Source organism: Felis catus, chromosome C1 (assembly GCF_018350175.1).
Source record: "Felis catus isolate Fca126 chromosome C1, F.catus_Fca126_mat1.0, whole genome shotgun sequence".
NCBI lineage: Eukaryota > Metazoa > Chordata > Mammalia > Carnivora > Felidae > Felis > Felis catus.
In genome coordinates this window covers 187,579,617-187,599,994 of record NC_058375.1, presented here as the reverse complement: position 1 = coordinate 187,599,994, position 20,378 = coordinate 187,579,617, and the positions used below count along the sequence as shown (strand labels likewise).

Sequence of the window (20,378 nt, the reverse complement as noted above, 5' to 3'; positions counted from 1 at the left end):
ATTTAAAATAAGAGAAAATGGTGGGGTGCTTGGGTGGCTCAGTCAGTTAAGCATCCCACTCTTGATTTTGGCTCAGGTCATGATCTCACAAACTGTGAGATCGAGCCCAGTGTAGGGCTCTGCAATAATAGTGGGGAGCCTGCTTGGGATTCTCTCTTTCCCTCTCTCACTGCCTCTCCTCAGCTCTTACTCTCTCAAAATAAATAAATTAAAAATGAATACAATAAAATAAGAGAAAGTGGCAACATCTTTAGCATGAACAAAGAGGTACACTCACAGAACTTGTTTTAAAAGTCTTGATTTCTTCATCTATTCATCTATTGTTGGACACTCAGGTTGTTTCCATGTCATGACTATTGTGACTAGTGCCTCAGTGAGCTCAGGGGTGCAGAGACCTCTTTGAGATCATGATTTCTTTTCCTTTGAATATATACCCAGAAGTGAAACATACAATGGGATGTTATTCAGCCATAAAAAAGAAAGAAATCCTCCCTTTCGTGACAACATGGATGGACCTGGAGGGCATTATGCTAAGTGAAATAAGTCAGACACAGAAAGACAAACATCATATGTTTTCACTTCTATGTGAATCTAAAAAAGCAGAGCTCATAGATGGATGGTTGCCAGGGGCAGGGGTTACAGAAAATGGGGAGATGTTGGTCAAAGGGTACAGACTTGGTTATGAGATGAGTAACTTCTAGGGGTGTAATGTACAGCATAGTGATTATAGTTCATAATACTGTATTATATACTTGAAAGTTGCTAAGAGAGTGGATCTTAAATGTTCTTAACACACCCACACACACCCACACACGCAATCATAATTATGTGAGGTAAAGCAGATGTTGACTAACCTTACTGTGGTAATCATTCTGTAGTACATACATATATCAACTCAACATACTGTGCACCTGAAACTCACACCATGTTACCCGTCAGTTTTCTCATGAAAACTTGGGAGGAAACGCCTAAACTAATTCCTATCAGGCATGTTTTCCTCTTGGGATTAAGCTCAAGCAGGAGTTTTCCTGTCACTAAAGGGATTCCCTTGCTCACCTGAGCAGATGGTGTGTACCCCATGTGCCCTGCCTCAGTTCATCAGCCTTGTGTCTTCTGGGTAAACCTGAGCACTTGGCACAGGGGCGGCATGAGGAAGCACTGTCATCCCTGATCTAGATGGTAGAAGGCTGGGCCTAACTGGCCTCTTGGGCCTCATCCCTCCACCTGTAAGAGAAACCAGATTCCTGAAATAAGAAAGGCCTCACTGCAGAGCTGAGCATGCCTGGGCATACTCAGCCAACTGTAGATCCTGCTGTGGAAAAATTTCCTGGGGTCAGCAGAGGCGAAGTTGAAATTTTTATAAATGAACGTTTACTGGAGAATTAAGAGAGGAAGAGGAAACAAATGGAAGATGAGAACAGAGAGCAATAAGCACATATAGTGTGCCCGGCCTCTTGTTCACACACTCTGCTGAACCCCAAGCCACATGGCCGGTGCCCTGGCACAGAGGTTCTTACAGGTCTCTGGCCTCAAATCCCTATTGGTCCCAACCCTGGAAAACCCACTTGTCAATATAACAAGAGTAAACGTTTGAATTTCCTTTTACCAGTGATGGTGGCTGGGGAAGACCAATTTCTAGTGGTGGCCAGTAATTAAGCCCTTGAAGCACTGAAACCACCAAACTTGAGCCCATATCTGTCAGACAGTGAGAGACACCTTATTAAAGGCCAGTCACACAAGCCACTCAACTGCTTGCACCGTGGCCCGGCCTGTCCGTCCCCTTGCAGACCTTTCAGCCTGAGACATTAATAGTCACGTTATCAATAGGTCATTCTCCCACCGTTGCCCTTCTGCAGGTTTATGATTGTCTCCAGGAATTTAAAGAAAAGAAACTTGTTCCTGCCACAACTCATGCACAGACGTTATCCTATGAGGTAAGGTGGTTTTTTAATCCACGGAAGAATAGGGCTTTAAACGTGAAGCCATTTTACTTGCACTGTTAATTTAAATGAATTAAGGACCTAATGGGAGAGTTTGACTGATAATTTTGTATTGCGTAAGTGTTTCTAATTGAGCTTTAATAGAAGGGAGAAAATTAGCCAGCACTTCAAATTTAAACAAACAAACAAATGGCATTTTAAGCATATGTCCATTTCTCTCTTTTTCTCCTAAATCTTAGGCTCAGTTTATCCCATGTAATCCTTGGGTAATGTTGTTATAGAAGTGTTTCCCAAATTTATATCTCTAGCGGGGTTCTTTGCCTGAACTCTTATACCCACTGCCTTCTCCCCATTGTACTTAAATGCATGTTTAATGGACCCTTCAAACTTAACATGGCCCATGAGCTCCTGATGGTCCCCACAGCCAAAGCTACTTCTCTCCTAACCTTTTCCATCTCAGTAATGACACCTTTGTTTTTGTAGTACTCAGGGCAAACTCCTTGGGGTTATCTGTGACTTTCTCTTTCTTTCATACCTCATACCCAATCTGACAACAGATTCTTCAGGGCCAGTTTCAAAATATATCCAGAATCTCATCACCTCTACTATGCCACATAATAGAAACCTTCATCATCTCGTATACAGATAACTGCAATATAGCCTCCTCCCTGGTCTCCTGCTCTTGCCCTCCCCACCCCCCCCATCCCCATAGTCTATTCCAGCATAGTAGTTGAAGAATTCCTCTTGGAAGGGGTGTCAAATCATGTCACTTCTCTGCTTAAAACCTTCCAATGACTCCCTATCTCAGTGTACACATCACAGTTCTTAGATAGTCAAACATAATATAGTTCCCATTCCCTCTTTGACTTAACACTCACTGCTCTCCCCCTTGCTCACTATGCTCCTGCCAGATTAACCCCTGTGGTTGTTTTATCCAACATGCACCTGCCACAGGCCTTTTGCACTGCTATGCCATATGTCAATAATGCTCTTGCCCATATACTCACATGATTTACTTCCTCATCTCCTTCTGGTCTCCATAGAAATATTACCTTCACACTAAGGCTTTCTCTGGTCACCCTACCTAAAATTGCAACCCCTCCCTGTCCACCTTCCTGTTTTATTTATCTTTTTAACTCTCATCACCATCAAAAAAAAATATGGGGATTTTTTTTTTTTTTTGAGAATGGGGATTTTTGTCTGGCACTGTATTTGTATCACTGAAAACAGTACCTAGCACATAGTAGATGTTCAATAGATATTTATCAAATGGATGAAAAAGTGTAATCTATTTTATTATTTATTGCCCAAACTGTATTAAAATAAATATTAAAAAAAGAAAGACTTTACCCTCCACTCCAGTAATCAATAATTCACATTGTTCTCAGTTATTCCCAGGAAAACACACATATGATATTTTATTGTTGTAATTGTAGTGAATGGAGGTAAAGCTTAGTAAACTATTTATTTTCATTTGACTGTATGTAATGAGGCTCAACTGCTGAGAATTTATAGACCTCTGTAAAGTCTTTAAAGGTCTCATGTCCTATCAGAAAGCAGGTCTACACCTAAACCACGGAAAAGAGATCAGAATTTATTCTGTTTAACATTTTTTATTGCAGTAAACACTAAAATTGGTAATGAAATAATAAGTCCTAAAATACAAACTACTATTCCCATTTTCCATTTGATGGAACATCCACAGCATTGGGCTCAAATACCTGGAGAACTCAGGTTCCTTAACCTGCCCATAAAGCATTCATGTTAACAAACAGTTTTAGCGCCACTAGAGGGAAATTGCCTTGGTACATATGATATGACAAAATCATGTTAGTTCTTCCTCCAAGCCTGTGATATACCAGGACTGGGGCACTGAAGTTTAGATCTACCCCAAATCTTGAATTCAACTTGCTGTAGTAAAGTTTAATGATGAAGGAAAGATTCTGGGCCCCGACTTTAAAGATGAAAATGAAGATTTCAATAACAGCTTGTCTTAGGTTAATGTGCTATATCTGTTATCCAGCCTGGGTGAGGTTAACTAGGTGATGAAGATTTTAAAAAATTTTACAGTGTACACTTTTTTTACCAACCAGGTAGTGGGGATATTACGTGAAACTCCTAAATCCCCTGAGACCCAAGAACTGAGACAAATCCTCCAGGCTCCACATTTTAAGGCAAGTGCTTACTAAAACAGATAAGATATGCCCATCTGGTGCATAAGCAAAGTTGGGAAGAAGAAATAAATGTGACAGAAAATGCACTTTCTGAATAGACATTCTATTACTGCACACGGGTGACCAACAGATTGTTCTTAAAGATGTGGGACTCAGATGTGACTGGCTCTGTGTTGTTAGCCATGGAGCTAAACCTGCCAGAGTTATGAGGAGACATCTGGAAATTTCCATGTGTCTTGTTGCCCCCCTACAAGGCCATTGTCCCTCTAAAGTTCTGGGGGACAATCAGGGTAGTATACCTCCTTGTAAATATTTTAAGTTTTGGATAAAGTGTATGAAGATGTTTGGAAAATATAGTATAAGGATGATAAACTCAATGAGAGGTATATGAAGAACATTTGATTAAAAAACATTTGATTGCAGAATGGAAACCTATCTCATAGCACTTATAGAATTTGAGATCATTTTATCAACAGATGAGAATTTTAAGAGAAGGTCTACATTTGGAGTAATGGAACTTATGAGTCAAATTTTTAGTTTACAAGATAACCCTAGAGAATTTTCTCTGAGTTCCAGTGAAGTTCTGTCCTCCAATCTCAGGCTGGGCTATCAAATGACTACTTCCCCACCCAATGAAATAAAAATTGAACAAAATGGGCCATTAGAAGGAACTCTTTGCTCATACCCTAAATCAGGAAGCTACCTTTTCTCATTCTGTTCCTCATAGGCCCTTGGGAGTCACTGACAAACTAAACCAGCAAGATGTTTTGATTACTATCCCCCATTCTGCTTTAATTAGAGAAAATATTACAAAAGTTATTCTGTAGTTCAAGCTTGTAGAAACACCATGGATTACATGGATTTGCAGGAAATGAGAAGTGACAAAACACATTTTAGCAGAAATGCAGAATATATTATGTATCACTTACCCTCTCCCTGCCTTGCTTCTTTTAAAACGGGGACAATAAATATAGCTGCCTCACAGAGTTATGGTGAAGACTGAGTTAATCCACATAAAAGGCCAGCATGTACGTGTTGGTTGTTGTGGTAGTAGTGATGGTGGCGGTGTCTTGGACAGAGTATTGGCTCCCTGTCTTCTAAATGCGTATGTCCTACGTGTGACGTTTACTCACCTTGTCTTCTCTGTTCCTAGGCCTTGCTCAGTGCCCATGACACCGTGGCTCAGAAAGATTTTGAGCCCCTTCTCCCCCCATTGCCAGACAACATCCCTGACAGTGAGGAAGCAATGAGGATTGTTTGTTTGGTGAAAAACCAACAGCCCCTGGTAAGGAAATCACTTTGTCTTTTCGTTAGAATTATACCATGGTTAATTGTGAACCAAGGGTTAATTATGAACTAAGCGTTGATTGTGAACTCTATTATCTCTAGTAGTTATTTAATATAATGTTAAATATTCTTGTCTCTAGTCACAGTATAGTTTGAGGCATTCAGAAAATGTGAGGGGATCCAAGATAATGGCTGAAGCATGTCCTAGCAACTTTTGCCTGTGGCTTTAAACACATGATACATTATCATGTTTTCTCTAGGAAAGATTTTTGCTTAGTGTTCTTCTTTGTTGAAAAATCTGTGAGAAATAAGACTTATTTTATTTTATTATATTTATTGTTTGGCTCTCTGGGGTACATACATTTCACTAAATTCCAATGTACTTATCTAAGTTTTTTTCTCTTTATTGATGGGAAGCTAAGTGAGGCATTAATTTGATTTTCTAAGAAGTCTCTTTGATTAGGTTGTAATGGTGAGAGTTTTCTTTATCTTTGTAAGGATCTAAATATTCTTTTGTATCTATGTGGTTGGATAGAGACCTTGATAGGCCAAGGTTGAATGAATGGCCTTGTCTTTTTGATGGCATGGTATGGCCCTGGTTGGTATAAATATCCTCTTCTGACCAGACCAGAGGCATATTGAGGGAAGCCACCAGAAAAATGGTCATGTTAGGTAAAAGAGGGATTCCACTGCACTCTTTCTCCAGGGAGCTACCATCAAGCGCCACGAGATGACAGGGGATATCCTGGTGGCCAGAGTCATCCACGGAGGGCTGGCCGAGAGAAGTGGTAAGCTGAGCAGCAGAGTATGGATGTGACCAGAGAAATAGGAAACCATTACTTGTTTAGTCTTCTTTCCAGGGAAACCCAGCTTTCCTAAACAAGGTCAGGGCTTCTGTGCATTGCATTGGTTACTAGGAAGGAGGGAATAAATATTCCAGAAAATCCTGTTTCCCTCTTTCACTGAGGCCCCATATTAATGTTCTCTCAGTTTACATTCTTGTGGTAACCTACAAAGCTAAGTATTATCAGGCCATTCTGCAGAAGAGGAAACTGAGGCTCAAAGAGATTAAGTAACTAATGTATGCACGGTTTTCAATTAGACTCAGGATGCAAGTCCGGGTCTGCCCGCTCTATAGTCCCAATTCTCTCCCTTCACCTGGTCCTTCCGCTTGCAACAAGGCTCTGTTCCACCTTGAAATGCCTGTTGCTTGCCTTTTCTACCAGTGAACTGAATTTCCTTCCTTTCACGGCTGCGTTTCCGTGCCTGCTGCCCCATGTCCTCACTTCCCAGGGCCTTGGAGACGGGATGGGCTTCATACCCCAACATTCTTAGAGCAGTGGCCCCAGGATTTCCTAGTTGCTAAGTCCATTGGCCCTTCCTTTGGCCTCAGTTTTATTTTTACTTTCTAGAACATTTGGTGTCATTGACCGTAACTGTCTTGAAGTGTTCATCACCTGTGGTTTCTGTTCCACAACGTCATCCTGCTTCTCACCTCTCCCTCCGACAACTCCACTGTTTACTTCATACTTCTCAAGGCTTGATCTTAACCCCCATGTTTCTCCACGTTTCCTCTTTTGAAGAATGCCCCTCCCCTTTCCTTTTCATTTATCATTTACTCATGATATCTTCATTTTATAGCATCAGATTAGCAGAAATAGAAATATCACCATCACTTAATACCCAGTAAAGAGGTATAAAATGCGATTCTCTGTGCTTTGGTGGTGGTGTACTCCAGAATAACCAGCCTGTATTATTATTGTTATTATTTCAGAGTAAGCGTTTAAATGTTAGAGCATGCTTGGCTTAATGAGTTTGCTAAAAATCTTTGGTACAGCTACCTCTATTTTTTGCGAGTTTCCTTGTATCTTCCTTTGTTTTGTGTTCCTGTTTGCCTAGGGCTGTTATATGCTGGAGACAAACTGGTGGAAGTGAATGGAGTTTCAGTTGAGGGACTGGACCCTGAGCAAGTGATCCATATTCTGGTAACAGTCTTCTGTTTGCCTTCTCCACGACTCAGTGCAGTGCTGTGGCTGACCTGAGCCTGTCTGGCCCATGGTGTGTGTGCTGAAACATGAGGGGGGGTTGGTCCTTTCTCCAGACCCCCAGACCTTTTCTGTTTCTGCTGGGAGACTTCTCTTGCCAAGCTGCTCTTTTGGCCTCAGTAAGGCTCTGCCAATCCCCCCAGCCCAGGCTCCTTGTTGCCTGAGTTGCTCCTTTGGAAACTGAAGCTGGGGTGGCCAGAGTGAGACTCTGGAGGAGTGTCTGAACCTGAGCAAATTACCTTTGCTCCCCTAACATTTTTATACAGCTGAAATCTATTCAATGTCTTCCTTGAGGTAGCTTTGGGGTAGAAAAGATGTCAGGGGAGGCTACCCTATGGGAGGGGGAATTCCTTGCCTGTCTTGCCCACTGTCATTGGTGGTTGAAACTGGGGATTTACGACCAGTTTATGGTTTAGGTTTCTTTTAGGTCCCATTTCCACTTTTCAAACCTTTGCCTGAATCACAGTCCAGATGTCATAGCCATAGTGGTATGCCCCCCCACCTCCCCCATGCACACCCCAAGTGTGGGGGCTGACATGGATTACTATTTATCATAGTGGTTCTCAAACTGAGGTTTGGGGGGAACCCTAAATTTTCATAGATGTGCCTCAGGGACTACGTGAGAGGTGGGATTATAGGGAATATACTAAGCGCCAGAACATTGTGCAAACCGCATGCTATAAGATGCTGCACATGAGCTTTAAGGACTGTCAGTTGCAGACACACATGGCTCCACCTCAGCCATTTTGGTGCCAGCTTCAGAGCCAGGATGGTGGGGTTGTGAAATTTCTGAGTGACATTTGTTCCTCTCTGGATCTCTAATACCTGCCACAGTGCACGTGACAGGAGGACCTTGCCTTCTCCATCAGTCTAATAGGTTCTCTGTCTTCCCAAAATGTTTGAGGGCCCCCCCTTCCCACCATGAGCTTAGAGCTTGTCCATCCCCCCAGAAGACTTGGGAGCCCTCTTCTTCCCCATCAGACTGGGCCGCCTGGCACAGGAACAGGTGTTCGGGAAGTAATTACTGACTCAAGTTTGAGGAGGGAAAGTCAGATCAGGACCTCATCTCCTTCCCCAGTGTCTGTGGGAAGAAGACCTTGCTGAATAAGGTCATGAGATGGAGTGTTCCTGGGGGAGGCCAGGCCTCGGAGTGGGGTTTAGCAGGCCAGGAACTCTGGAGCCCCATAGCAGGGCAGAAGCTGAGCTAAATTTCTTCCTAATTTCCACTTCTGCATGGTGATATTTAGCTATTGAACCCTTGTAAAAGTCGCTGTGGGGGATGTCACCCTTAAAACTGGGCACACTGTGTTATAACTCCATCTGCTAAATGTCATAACCCAGCGAACTCTGTGATTTGTTATTCTCCCCCTCCCCTTTGACATTTTCTAGGCTATGTCTCGTGGTACAATTATGTTCAAGGTGGTTCCAGTTTCTGCCCCTCCTGTTAATAGCCAGAAGATGGTAAGAATATACTGAGCCTTCATAATCACATATAGGAAATCCTCAAATAACAATAATAGTGACTTAATATTTTGTATCATACTACCCTTCTCTATAATGTGTTGAACATTTGTTCAATACTGTGTTGCACATTTTGTTTTGAGAGACAGATAGAGAGGGAGAGCACAAGTGAATGAGGGCAGAGATGGATAGAGGGAGAGAGAGAATACCATGAAGGTGGGGGGAGGGGGGAGAAACAGGGCTCACCTGAAATGGGGCTCGTGTTCACCCGAAGCAGGGCTTGAGCTCACCCCATGCGGAGATCAAACTCATGAAGCATGAGATCATGACCTGAGCTGAAGTCAGATGATTAATCTACTGAGCGACCCAGGCGCTCTAGACATTTTTCAATATTGATGACATGAGAGGCAAATGAGTAAATGAATACAATAAAAGGAGATGGAGTACAAGAAGTTAAAAAGTAACATCAAGAATGGGAAACACGTGAGCAAAAACTTCTCGGTACTAAGAGATTCTGCTGGCAAAGTCACTTTTTTGGTGGATCTTAGATTCAGTTCAAGAGGCAGGTTCCCCTTTTGGAGAGTATGGGGAGGAAAGATAGTAACAGTAGGTAGAGGAGTAGAGAAATGGTTTTAAGTCTTGACAGCCCACGGGCAAGGGTTCTTTTGATGGGACCATTTTGTACCTACTGTCAGGTATATGTTCGTGCCATGACCGAGTACTGGCCCCAGGAGGATCCTACTATCCCCTGCATGGATGCAGGGTTGCCTTTTCAGAAAGGGGACATCCTGCAGATTGTGGACCAGAATGATGCCCTCTGGTGGCAGGCCCGGAAAATCTCAGACCTTGGTACCTGTGCTGGTCTAATTCCTTCCAACCACCTTCTGAAGAGGTAAGGAAATTCTTACTCCTGGACTCAGGACTGAACTATCAGGACATAAAATGTTTCTCAGGCTTCTGTTATTGTAGTTAAGATTAGGTAAAGAGTGACAAGCAGATAGATAAACATATACACTGGTCTGTAAATCCAAAAGCCAACTTATCCATATGCCCTAAGCATTTTAAATATTCAGGAGACCAGAAAAATCATATCATCTAGAAAAGAGAGAAAAGCACTTGTGAAACTCAAACTTAAAAAGATAGTTCTAACTCCCTCTATTAATCATTCAGGCCTGAATTGAAACGTCAGTTATTGAATCTAAACCCACGGCTGTCATCTGTGTGTCCTTGAGATCTGAGGGAATGAGTAAAGATAGAAAATAGAAAAGGGTCCAAGGCCCAGCCAATGTTAAGAAATCGAGAGGAAGAAAAGGAACTAGCAAAAGAGATTGAGGAGTGACCAATGAGGCGGGATGAAAATCAGGACAGTATAGTGTCTGGCCAACCACGTCAGCTGCTATAGAGAGGACTGAGAACTAACCATTGGATTTAGCAATATGGCAGTCATAAAAGCAATTTGAAGAAATTATGGCATGAGACATTTTAGTACAAAGCAGAGCAGAGCAATGGGAAAGTAGCTGGAGAGGAAAGGGGAGTGGTGTGAAGGAACTTTTTTAGATGAGGTACATAATGCTCGTAGGAACAGTCCAGTGAGAGGGAAAACTTTTATGACAGAGAAAAAGAAAGGAACTGCTGTTGTCAATGTCCTTGAGCAGACAGACGGAGACATGATCTGCTACAGTTGGACAACACAGGGGTTAGAGGTGCTGACCCCCTATGTAGTCAAAATTCTGCATATAACTTCTGACTCCCCCAAACCTAACTACTAATAGCCTACTGTTGGCCAATAATATAAACAGTGGATTAACACATATTTTATGTTATGTGTATTATATACTGTATTCTTATAATGAAGTAAGCTAGAGAAAAGAAAATATTAATAAGAAAATCATAAGGAAAGGAAAAACACATTTGCAGTACTGTACTGTGTTTATTTGAAAAAATCCATGTATAAGAGGGCCTGCTTAAAGGTCAACCATATACAAGTAGAGGCGTTGGCCTTATACAGGATCATAAACAGTAATAGTAAGAGCAGAGAATCCAGAATGTGTGGACATAGTTGAGGGTGAGGATATGGTGAGAGCTTGTGGAAGTTCTCTGATTGTCTCAGTGAAATAAGAAGGAATATTGTAAGCTGAGAGTGAGGGTGGGTAAAGAAATGCTGGGAAAGAGAGAGGAAGAATGATGAAAACATGCACTTCTCCTCACGTCCATGGTCGGGGAAATCAGCCAGCAGGAAAGAAATCAGCAAAAGCTACTCAACACAGCTATTCCCCTTCCCCCAGAGCTTGTTTACCAGCACACAGCTGGCAGTGGAGAGGAAACAAGCCACCTCTTAAAAGATGCAGGGGAGCAGTTCCCTCAGGAGATCTGGGATTTGGTTAGAGCAAGAGGGTGAAGGGCTCACCTACTCACAGTAGGGGCTGAAGTCTGGGAGGCTTTGTTGAAGACTGACTTCGACTTCCATGGGGTGTGTGAAAGGGCTTCAGGGAAGGCGGGTGGTGGACAGAGCCTTACAGGGATTAACATGCAGAGGATAAGGGATGACCCAAGCTTTGGGGGACTGACATAAACAGGGATAAAGGCTTTACAAGGTTAGTCCTTATGGTCTCAGGGCAGAAAGCAGTGAGGAGGCTCAGGCAGGGGTCTTGCAAGGAGCCCACAGAAATGACAGGCTTATTGGATTAGCGCGCAAATAAAGGATGCAGAAGGAATTGAAATCCACGTGGCTCTAAGGGATTGAGCATCAACAACCTGGGAGGGGAACCGGAACATGCTATGAAGATTCAGAGACCAGGTGAAGCAGGCTTACCCACTGGAGAGGCAGGGGCCTATGGGTCAGTCGCTGAAGCTCTGGGGCCTGTGGCCAGGTTTTTCAGTCTAAGAGTTGCTCTGAAAGGAGCCTGTAAGACAGGAAAAACGTGATAAGAAAACCTGTATATTTGGAGAATATTTGACAGTGTGTTTGGAGAAGAAATCTCCCTTTTCACTTGGGTAGAAGCAGCAGAATTCTAGGAAGCACTGGATCTATTTCACCTGAGTTAACCTGAGTTGATTTTTTTTTTTTTTTTTTCCTCATGGTGTATTTCTTTGTGCATAGGAAGCAGCGGGAGTTCTGGTGGTCTCAGCCATACCAGCCTCACACCCACCTCAAATCCATCATATGTGAGTGTGCTGATACCTCAAACCCAGCGTGTGCATCGTGGGGAAGCCTGCTCCTTCTCTCCCAGGGCTGGCTTCCTGCCCAAGAGAGGATCTCTGACTGTCCCCACTGCCCAAATTAGCTCCTAGCAGCCATCTGAAATCCTACTCTGCACCTTCATGCCTTTGGATTTATAAGATTTTTCAGTTTATAAAGATGCAAATGTTCCTGTGTCGGTGATACCTTCTGTGATGGCCCCCCAACTCTGAGTGCCTCGAGGTCTTTACAGCTAGCTTATACATTATACATATGCTGGTGAACAAGGTTGCACACACAAACCTTCATGTGGGCTCTATGCAGGGGGGTTAAATTTCACACTATTCAGAAGCTCTGATGAACAGTCGTGTGTGCATTTGATGAATAAACATGGGACTGAATTATTACTTAATCAATGCAGTTTCCTCGCTAGATGGTAATATTCAAACGGCAGTGGGGGAGTGGTTAGTAAAGGTATCCATGGTGGCAAAGCTTGTGAACTACTTGCCACCTGAAAAGAGGGGCTGCAGCTTGGCAGAGCTCAGCTGGAACGGTCTGAGCAAGGCCCTTTCAGAAATGGCCCTCACCAGGCCACCCCCCCCCCCCAAAGGAAGTAAGGTTGGGGGTGCCAGGAGGGAGGGAGAGGGACCTGAACGGGAGGCTGCAAGGGGACTAAAGCAGTGTCAGTGTCACCAATTGGCCCATGGCAAGTCCTTACTTTATTACTGGTCTAAGCCCAAAATTACTTTTTCTTATCTTTTTCTCTTGAAAATTTATGATGATAATCATAGAGACATTTTTGAAAGAAGAAAACTCTCTTATAATTCCTTCAGAGTGGCAATGTTTATTTATTTATTTTTGAGAGAGAGAGAGAGAGAAGGAGACAGAATCCCAAGTAGGCTGTGCACTATCAGCACAGAACTGATGTGGGGCTTGAACTAAAGAACCCCGAGATCATGATATGAGTGGAAATCAAGAGTCGGATGCTTAACCAACTGAGCCACCCAGGTGCACCTATCTTTTTTGTTTAACTTAACATTTTATCAGAAACATTTTTCATGATGTGATCTTTATAGTGATATTTTAGTTATTTCTTTGTGTTTTGAAAATTTTTTTTTTTTGTTTTTTACCAAACCAGATTGAGGTACTTCTTTAATTCAGTTTCCTATTTCATTTCTCAAAGGCACATTGAAATGCTAATAAAGCTTCTTTTTTTAAAAAAATTTTTTAATGTTTATTTATTTTAGAGAGAGAGAGAGAGAGAGAGAGAGAGAGAGACAGAGCATGAGTGGGGAGGGGCAGAGACAGGGAGACACAGAATCCGAAGCAGGCTCCAGGCTCTGGACTGTCAGCACAGAGCCCGATTCAGGGCTCAAATTTACAAGCCATGAGGTCATGACCTGAGCCAAAGTCGGGTGTTTGACTGAGCCACCCAGGGGTCCCACTAATGAAGCTTCTAATCAGCATCTGGTAACTAGTAGGGCCCCTAGTTGATGTTTAATTGGCTCCTGTAGCCTAAGTGTGATTTACATTAGACTTTTGGAAAAGCCCATCCTGAAATATGGTTTGTAGCCCCTATTCTTATACTTACAAATCTCTAAGTCCAGGAACTTCAAGGGTGGAGCCACTGACTTAATTGGTCACTTTTCATAGGGTTGTTTCTCATGGAGCACGTTCAGTTTCTAAATTATTAGATCATTCCTTTTCTTTTTAACTGTTTTAGATGATGCTGTAATAAGTATTATTTTGTATCTTTCTGATTAATGTTACCATAGAGGGGAAAAATCTCAGGAACAGGTTATTAGGAGGTATGGGCACTTTTATTTAACAAGACTTACTGAAAAATTTGCAGATGGCTATCATAAATATATTACTAAAGATGCTCATACAATTAAGTTGTCGCTGTTCTGTCTTTTTTCTTTCTTTCCTTCCTCTCTCCCCCTTCTTCATTCCCCCTTCCTTTCTTCCCTCCTTCCTGCCCTCCTTCCTTCACTCCTTCCTCCCTTCTTTCCTTCCTCTCTTCCTCCCTCTCTCCCTTTTATTCCAGGCAAGATTTGAGTTCCTAAAATATTCTGAACTAAGTGCATTAATTCAGAAATGAATAGAACACAACCCTTATAGAACTTTAAGGAGGGAAGGGGGTGGGATTTGCCAGAAGCAAAATCCCCATTTCCAACAAGATTCATAAATGTATTAGTTTCCATAGGATACGTATTTTTCATTTCATTACTAAATCTCTACCAAATTTCTATAGATTAAGCCTAGAACATTAATTAAATGATTTTGGCACTTTGCTTTTCTTATTATGTTAATTTGAAAAACTATAGCATTAACTATTGTGCTCTCTCTCACTCTCTCTTTTTTTTCCCACTTCCATTATTTGTCTGTATCCAGCAATTTCTATGGAAGAAGGTAAGAAATAGTATTTGAAAAAAGAAACCCTCATCTCCAAAGTCTTGTAGAACTTTTGTATAGTTTTGTTAATTCACTTCAATTCAGTTTAGCTATTTATTAAGCTCTTCCTATATACCTAGTAGCGTTCCAATCACTAAGATCTTAATTTGTCAAAAGATGTCAGTCAAAAGAAAGCACACATGATGTAATTGTCCTAACACTGAGAGGAATAGGAGAAAATAGAGATAACATTTATATGCAGCACATGATAAAAATTCAATAAAAGTTGTGAAACTGGCTTGCTGTTTTGTGTCAGCTGTTTTACACACACTGTCTTAAAAATAACCCTGTAAGGAATTCGTGATTGTTCCCATTTTATGGATGAAAAGATTGAAGTCCAAAGAAGGTAAGAGTATTGCCAGATGTTGCAGGCAGTGTAGTCTGGACTGAAGCTTCTGTTTCGGAGGCAAATGGAACCTCCAGTTATTACTTCTCTCTCCGAGCCCAGACACCCAGATGACTCATTATGATGCCACACACACACTTACAAAAGCAAGAAGGCAAGATGCTATCTGCTTGTGGAGGGGAAGAGAGGCTAGAAGAGCACTCCCCTAGGCACCCCCACAGCTCAAACCTGAAACTGGAAATGGGCAGGTCTTTGGAGAGGCGGGGTCTCTGAGGTCTTGGTGGGTAACAAGCCCACTGTCTTAAACTGCTCAGGTGGCCATAACAAGATACCACAGACTGGGTGACTTACACAACAGACACTTTTTTTCTCACAGTTCTGACAGCCAGAAGTCTAAGATCAAGGTTCAGCCGGTCTGGTTTCTGATGAGATTTTCTGGCCTGCAGATGACTGCCTGTCCTTTTGGATTGGGGCCCCAATCAATCTTGTGACCTCATTCAACCTTAAAGTCCCTGTCTCCAAATACAGTCACACTGGGGGATAGGACTTCAACATATAAATTCGAGAGGGATACAGAGCAGCCCATAACACCTACCCTTTGCCTATAGTGTGGAATTGTTGATTTTGAGAGAATAAAATCAGTGTCTGTCTTGGATCCCAGGCTTGCAAGTTAGAAAAATCAGGGCTACTTGTGCTGTTACCGGAAATGCACTAGTGTAAATTCCTCTGTAAAACAGGAATAATAATAGTTTTCTTTGATAAAACAAAAAAACAAAACATAAAACCTCTAGTTATGTCTTAGGAACTAATAAATTCACTGTTGTTATAAAATACTAATCTGAAATGTAATCTCTGAATAATTATAAGGAATTGAATGGCAGCTATGTTACTTGTTTATCTGTGCCCCTACCTCTATAAAACAGTATTATTTTGTAAAAATTTTTATATTGCATATGTTACTTAAAAACCGTAGTTAATGATACGGTCTGTAAGAAGGTGGTGATAGGTTTATTATATGACTTGATAATATTATAGTTTATTATACAGATAATTACTTGCACTTTTGGAACATGATAAGACTTATTTATTAAACCACTATTTATTTCTCACCTAGGAAGTGCTGGGCACTATGGTAGGCACAAGATGTACAGTGCTTTCTGAAAAAAAATTATTTTTTCAAAATGTACATTTACATTAACTATTTTCATATTAAAAGGAAAATTCAGTTCAACTTAATAAATAATTTGTCATGTACCTATTCTGTGCAAGACACTGTACTAAGCTCTGTAAAATATGTAAAAATTAGCAAGACAGTTTATGCTTTTAAGGTACTATCTAGGAGGGCAAATAAGACAAATACTCAAATGGTTGTATTATATTACATCTATATATTAGAATAGATGTGTAGTAGCAGGGAGTTCAAGGTAGTAGGAAGAAAATGCTATGCGGTTCATGGCAGAGATAATCATTTTAGTTAATGTTTGAGATGGACCTTGAAGCATTACAGGCGAAGGGAACAGCATAAGCAAAGCTACAGAGGACTGACTGATGGTGGCTACTCTAATGGGAATATAAGATATGTGAAGGAAAGAAGTGGACAATAGCCTTCAAAGTTGGGTTTGGGTCATGTTGTAGAGGGTTTTGAATATTAGGTGGGGTCGGCTTTAAAAGTTATGGTCTCTTATTCTCTTATATATACCCTAGTTAAAGGTAAAAATAGTTAATTTTTTAACATTATTTTTTATATATTATAATATATATTATTTATTATTTATTATTTTAACATTTATTGAGTGCTTACCATACACCTGAGCTTTTCATACACTATCTCAGTTTATCCTCACTTACATGGGAGGTATTGCTACCATCTCCATTTATAGATAGAAAACTGAGGCTTGAGGTAAACTAATTTGTCCATTCATAAAGCCAATGCTTTTAAAATGTTAACCATTTTATGTTATGTTGCCTTCTATACCATAGATTTTCATTGAATATGGTGGAGCCCTTTTTATCTCTCCAAGTGAGCAAGCATAAGGAATATGCTTGTTGTAAGAGTAACATTATTGTAAGGTGGTCTGAGTTTTACTGACATAAGCCTATACGTTGGGAAACTCATACATTTTAAGTTCTATTTTTCCCTTACTGTCCTCTTTTATAGAAGATGACATGAAGATTGATGAGAAGTGTGTGGAAGCAGGTAACATTTCCTTTTGATAGAGTTACCACCAGGAGGAATATGAAGCACCTCAGCAGTAGATTCTCTGACGCAGAGTTGGCCAAATGGGGCCACAGGTTTCCTCTGGAAGAAATGTGTAAAATGAATTCCCCTGCACCTGCCTTTTTCTGTGGTTCTGGCACTTGGAAGGGAGGCACAGCTGTGGGAATGTCTCCAGGCTCCAAGACCAACCTTCCACTAAGTGTTCTAGAAAGCAGTGTCTTAGAAATGATCTCAGGAACATTCAGTATTACTCAGGTGTTACATTCAGTAACATTCAGGTGGAATGTCTGGAAACCACCATGCTTTTGTGAAATACTATAAAATACTGAAATGCCAATTTTTAAAAAGCGACATATAGTTTTTGTTACTGTTTGGTACCACCTTCTGGTGGATTCTAGTATAGATAAATAGTAGTGGGTTTCAAATTTTTGAGAAATATATGAAAACTTTTTACATTTCTATACTTATTTTTTTTTTTTTGTAAATTGGGAAAAGGTTTTCCAAATTTAGTGGCATAATGAAGATTGGCTCAAGAATCACCAGAGTATTGTTGGGACAGTAGTTGGAGAGTCCTTAGTCAGATAAGTGAATTTGTCTTGGCTTTCTGGGCTAATCTAGTTTTAGAAATTAAAGAACAATATGAAATCTTTAAATTGTGGATATTTTACAGATTCACATATACTTCCCAGAACAACTACAGAATAATGCTGACACCATATTTATTTTGCCAGGTACACATTCGGGTTTTTAAAAACTTACAGTAATATTCATTTCTTTCTATAATTTTAATTTACAATTTTCATTAGGTAATACATTCACATATTTTATAATTCAAAAACTACTGAAGTATAGAGTTCCTCCCTTTCCCTTCTCCTCTACTCAGTTTTATTTCTTGAGGCAATAAATGCTCTCAGTTTCTTCCTGATCCCTCTAGACATATTCTGTGCATGTAAAAGCAATGATGTATATTTTTTCTCCTCTCCCTATCATCATCCTTACCATTCTTTTAAAAATACCTTTAAAAAGAACACAACAACAAAAAAGACTTTTTGATGGTACACTATACACACTCTTCTGTCCCTGACTTTTCTCCTTAGCATTGCATATGATTCCATCTTAGTACATAAAGAGCCTCTTCCTTTGTTTTTAACAGCTTATTGGTTAAATAAATTATTGTGCATTTATATAATCACTTATCAGTAGATGTTTGAGTTATGTCCAGTCTGTTCTATTACAAACAATGCTACAACAAATAGCTTTGTAAATATATTGTTCCACATGGTATGAGTAAACCTTAGATGCAGTATCGCCTGATCCGAGGACGCAAGCATTGGTAATGTTGCTATATATTTCAAATTGCTCTCCCTCTACATTCTAGTTTCGTAATCCTTAATATCTCTTTAAAATGCTAAAAAGAACTGTTTTAACTGAAAGTTGGTTTACATAAAATCTTTCCTTATCGCCTACACAAGCCTATGCAATCAAACCATTTATATATACTCACTCTCCTTGCCACATTCCTGTTGCTTATGGTTCCTCCCCGCCCCCCCCCCCCGCCACCCTGCCCCAACCTTCAGTCAGGGTGCATCTCTCCTCCATCTGAAAGCCCTCTAATAGCAAAGCTGTGCACTAGCTGACAATCCATTGGAGTTTCCTGTGACATTCTACCTTTCCCTTCCCTCTGAGCCTCTTTTACATTTTATTTAGTCTCTTTTATTTTATTTTATTGATTATAGCCTCATACAGCATACCTGCTTATTGTCATAGCCCAGCTACTTAATACCACATATCTCATTTAAAAGTTCAATATGCCATAGAGACACCACTGACTTGGCCTTGATTCAGGAAAGATTTTTAGAAGTTAGTGTGTATGCAGAAGCATAGGGTCAGGGAATTCATCTGTTAAAGTACAGGCTCAGTATTGATAGTAATAAAATGACACTTTTGGTTTTTTTTGTGTCCCCATGGGAAACCATAGATGAAGAAACATTTGAATCTGGTAAGTAAAAAATGAATATTTGGTATTGATTTTTAAGAGTGTATTCCAGATATTGGTATAATGTAAACACACATTTAGGGATATGATACAATAATTGTTTAAATACCTCAACAGTATAATTGTGAGATATTATAAGCTTCACCTTAGCCAGTGCTTCTTTGGGGCATTTTGGAGCTCTTTGGGATCATTTTTTGGTTGTCACATTGATTTGGGGCACTGGCCTTTAACTGGTAGGACTCAGGAATGCCAGATGTCCTGCAGTGTGTGAGACCATCCTGCATAATATTTTTAATGTCCTATTGGACAAAACACATTACAAATATAAATGAGCAGTTCCTTAACACACAATAGTGATATACATTTTCATAAGACATAACATGAAAAGCTCAGTTGTTTAGAAGACAGTCACTATGGAGAGAGACATTTGAACAGGATTAAAGAAATTGCCTTTCAACTATGGAATAATTTACTCCACACATTCTGTCCGCTCCATACTGATAGTAAATAAACTAGAAAGTGAAGTATCTATGCTGATTGATTATTTTCTTTTACTTTAATATGTTATTATTGATGACATATGGTATCACCAAGTGTGTGATACCAACATCAGAGTAATGTTGACATCATTAATAATGAAATAGGTCTCACAGAGTATTTTGAAAACTGGCAAACTTTTGGAGCATGTTAACATTACTCAACTGCTCCCAAGTATATTTCCTCCTTTTCTCCAGTTCATCAGATTATAATTGCTTTGGTCTATTATCCCTACTTCAATTAAGGCAATTTCCCTTTTATATACAAGTAAACCTGGTCTGTCATTACTTATCAGAGCACTTTTTATTTCAGAATTTACTGTTACTTTGCCCTTCTATTTTTCTATACTTCATATAAGGAATATTTTCACTTCCTTTAATCCATGCTTCTTCATTATAAGTGGGTATAAGCATCTAATAGTTTCTTATTCATAGTTTCTTATGTCTTCTAGAGAAGTCATGCCTGAGGATTAATATTTTGAAATACACATTTTAAAAATATAAATGAATTATTTTTAATTTTTTTCTTTATATGACAGAGTATTGCATTGGTTTTTAAAATTAAGTGTGCAATAGATTATATTAATTTGATTTCATAAGAATCGAGAGATTGCTACAAATATTGGTTATAAAAAAGATGGCACTAAGACATATGGAGTTGAGAACTATGCACCTAAATTATTTACTTACCATTTATGTTGTTTCTAAATTTTCTAGTTTTGGGATGCCTGAGTGGTTCAGTC

The 20,378-nt window shown here is 40.2% G+C and overlaps 1 protein-coding gene and 1 long non-coding RNA gene across 4 annotated transcripts in view; one reads left to right on the top strand and one right to left on the bottom strand.

The window, feature by feature from the left end:
• The window catches only part of LOC123379246, a 28,300-nt gene extending 16,315 nt beyond the window's left edge, over nt 1-11,985 (bottom strand). The window contains exons 1-2 of the long non-coding RNA XR_006583477.1: nt 11,720-11,985; nt 1,057-1,224 (exon numbers count right to left, since the gene is read on the bottom strand). This is a non-coding gene — a long non-coding RNA (uncharacterized LOC123379246). The remainder of the gene's footprint in view (nt 1-1,056; nt 1,225-11,719) is intronic.
• Nucleotides 1-20,378, top strand: part of MPP4 (MAGUK p55 scaffold protein 4) — a 67,455-nt gene that overhangs the window by 8,964 nt on the left and 38,113 nt on the right. For all 3 annotated transcript variants that reach the window (XM_011285475.4, XM_019838481.3, XR_002161671.3), the window contains exons 4-14: nt 1,857-1,934; nt 4,034-4,114; nt 5,268-5,399; nt 6,108-6,189; nt 7,301-7,386; nt 8,836-8,907; nt 9,603-9,799; nt 12,008-12,072; nt 14,480-14,497; nt 17,044-17,082; nt 19,082-19,102. In XM_011285475.4, the coding sequence (XP_011283777.4) occupies nt 1,857-1,934; nt 4,034-4,114; nt 5,268-5,399; nt 6,108-6,189; nt 7,301-7,386; nt 8,836-8,907; nt 9,603-9,799; nt 12,008-12,072; nt 14,480-14,497; nt 17,044-17,082; nt 19,082-19,102 (871 nt within the window). The remainder of the gene's footprint in view (nt 1-1,856; nt 1,935-4,033; nt 4,115-5,267; nt 5,400-6,107; nt 6,190-7,300; nt 7,387-8,835; nt 8,908-9,602; nt 9,800-12,007; nt 12,073-14,479; nt 14,498-17,043; nt 17,083-19,081; nt 19,103-20,378) is intronic.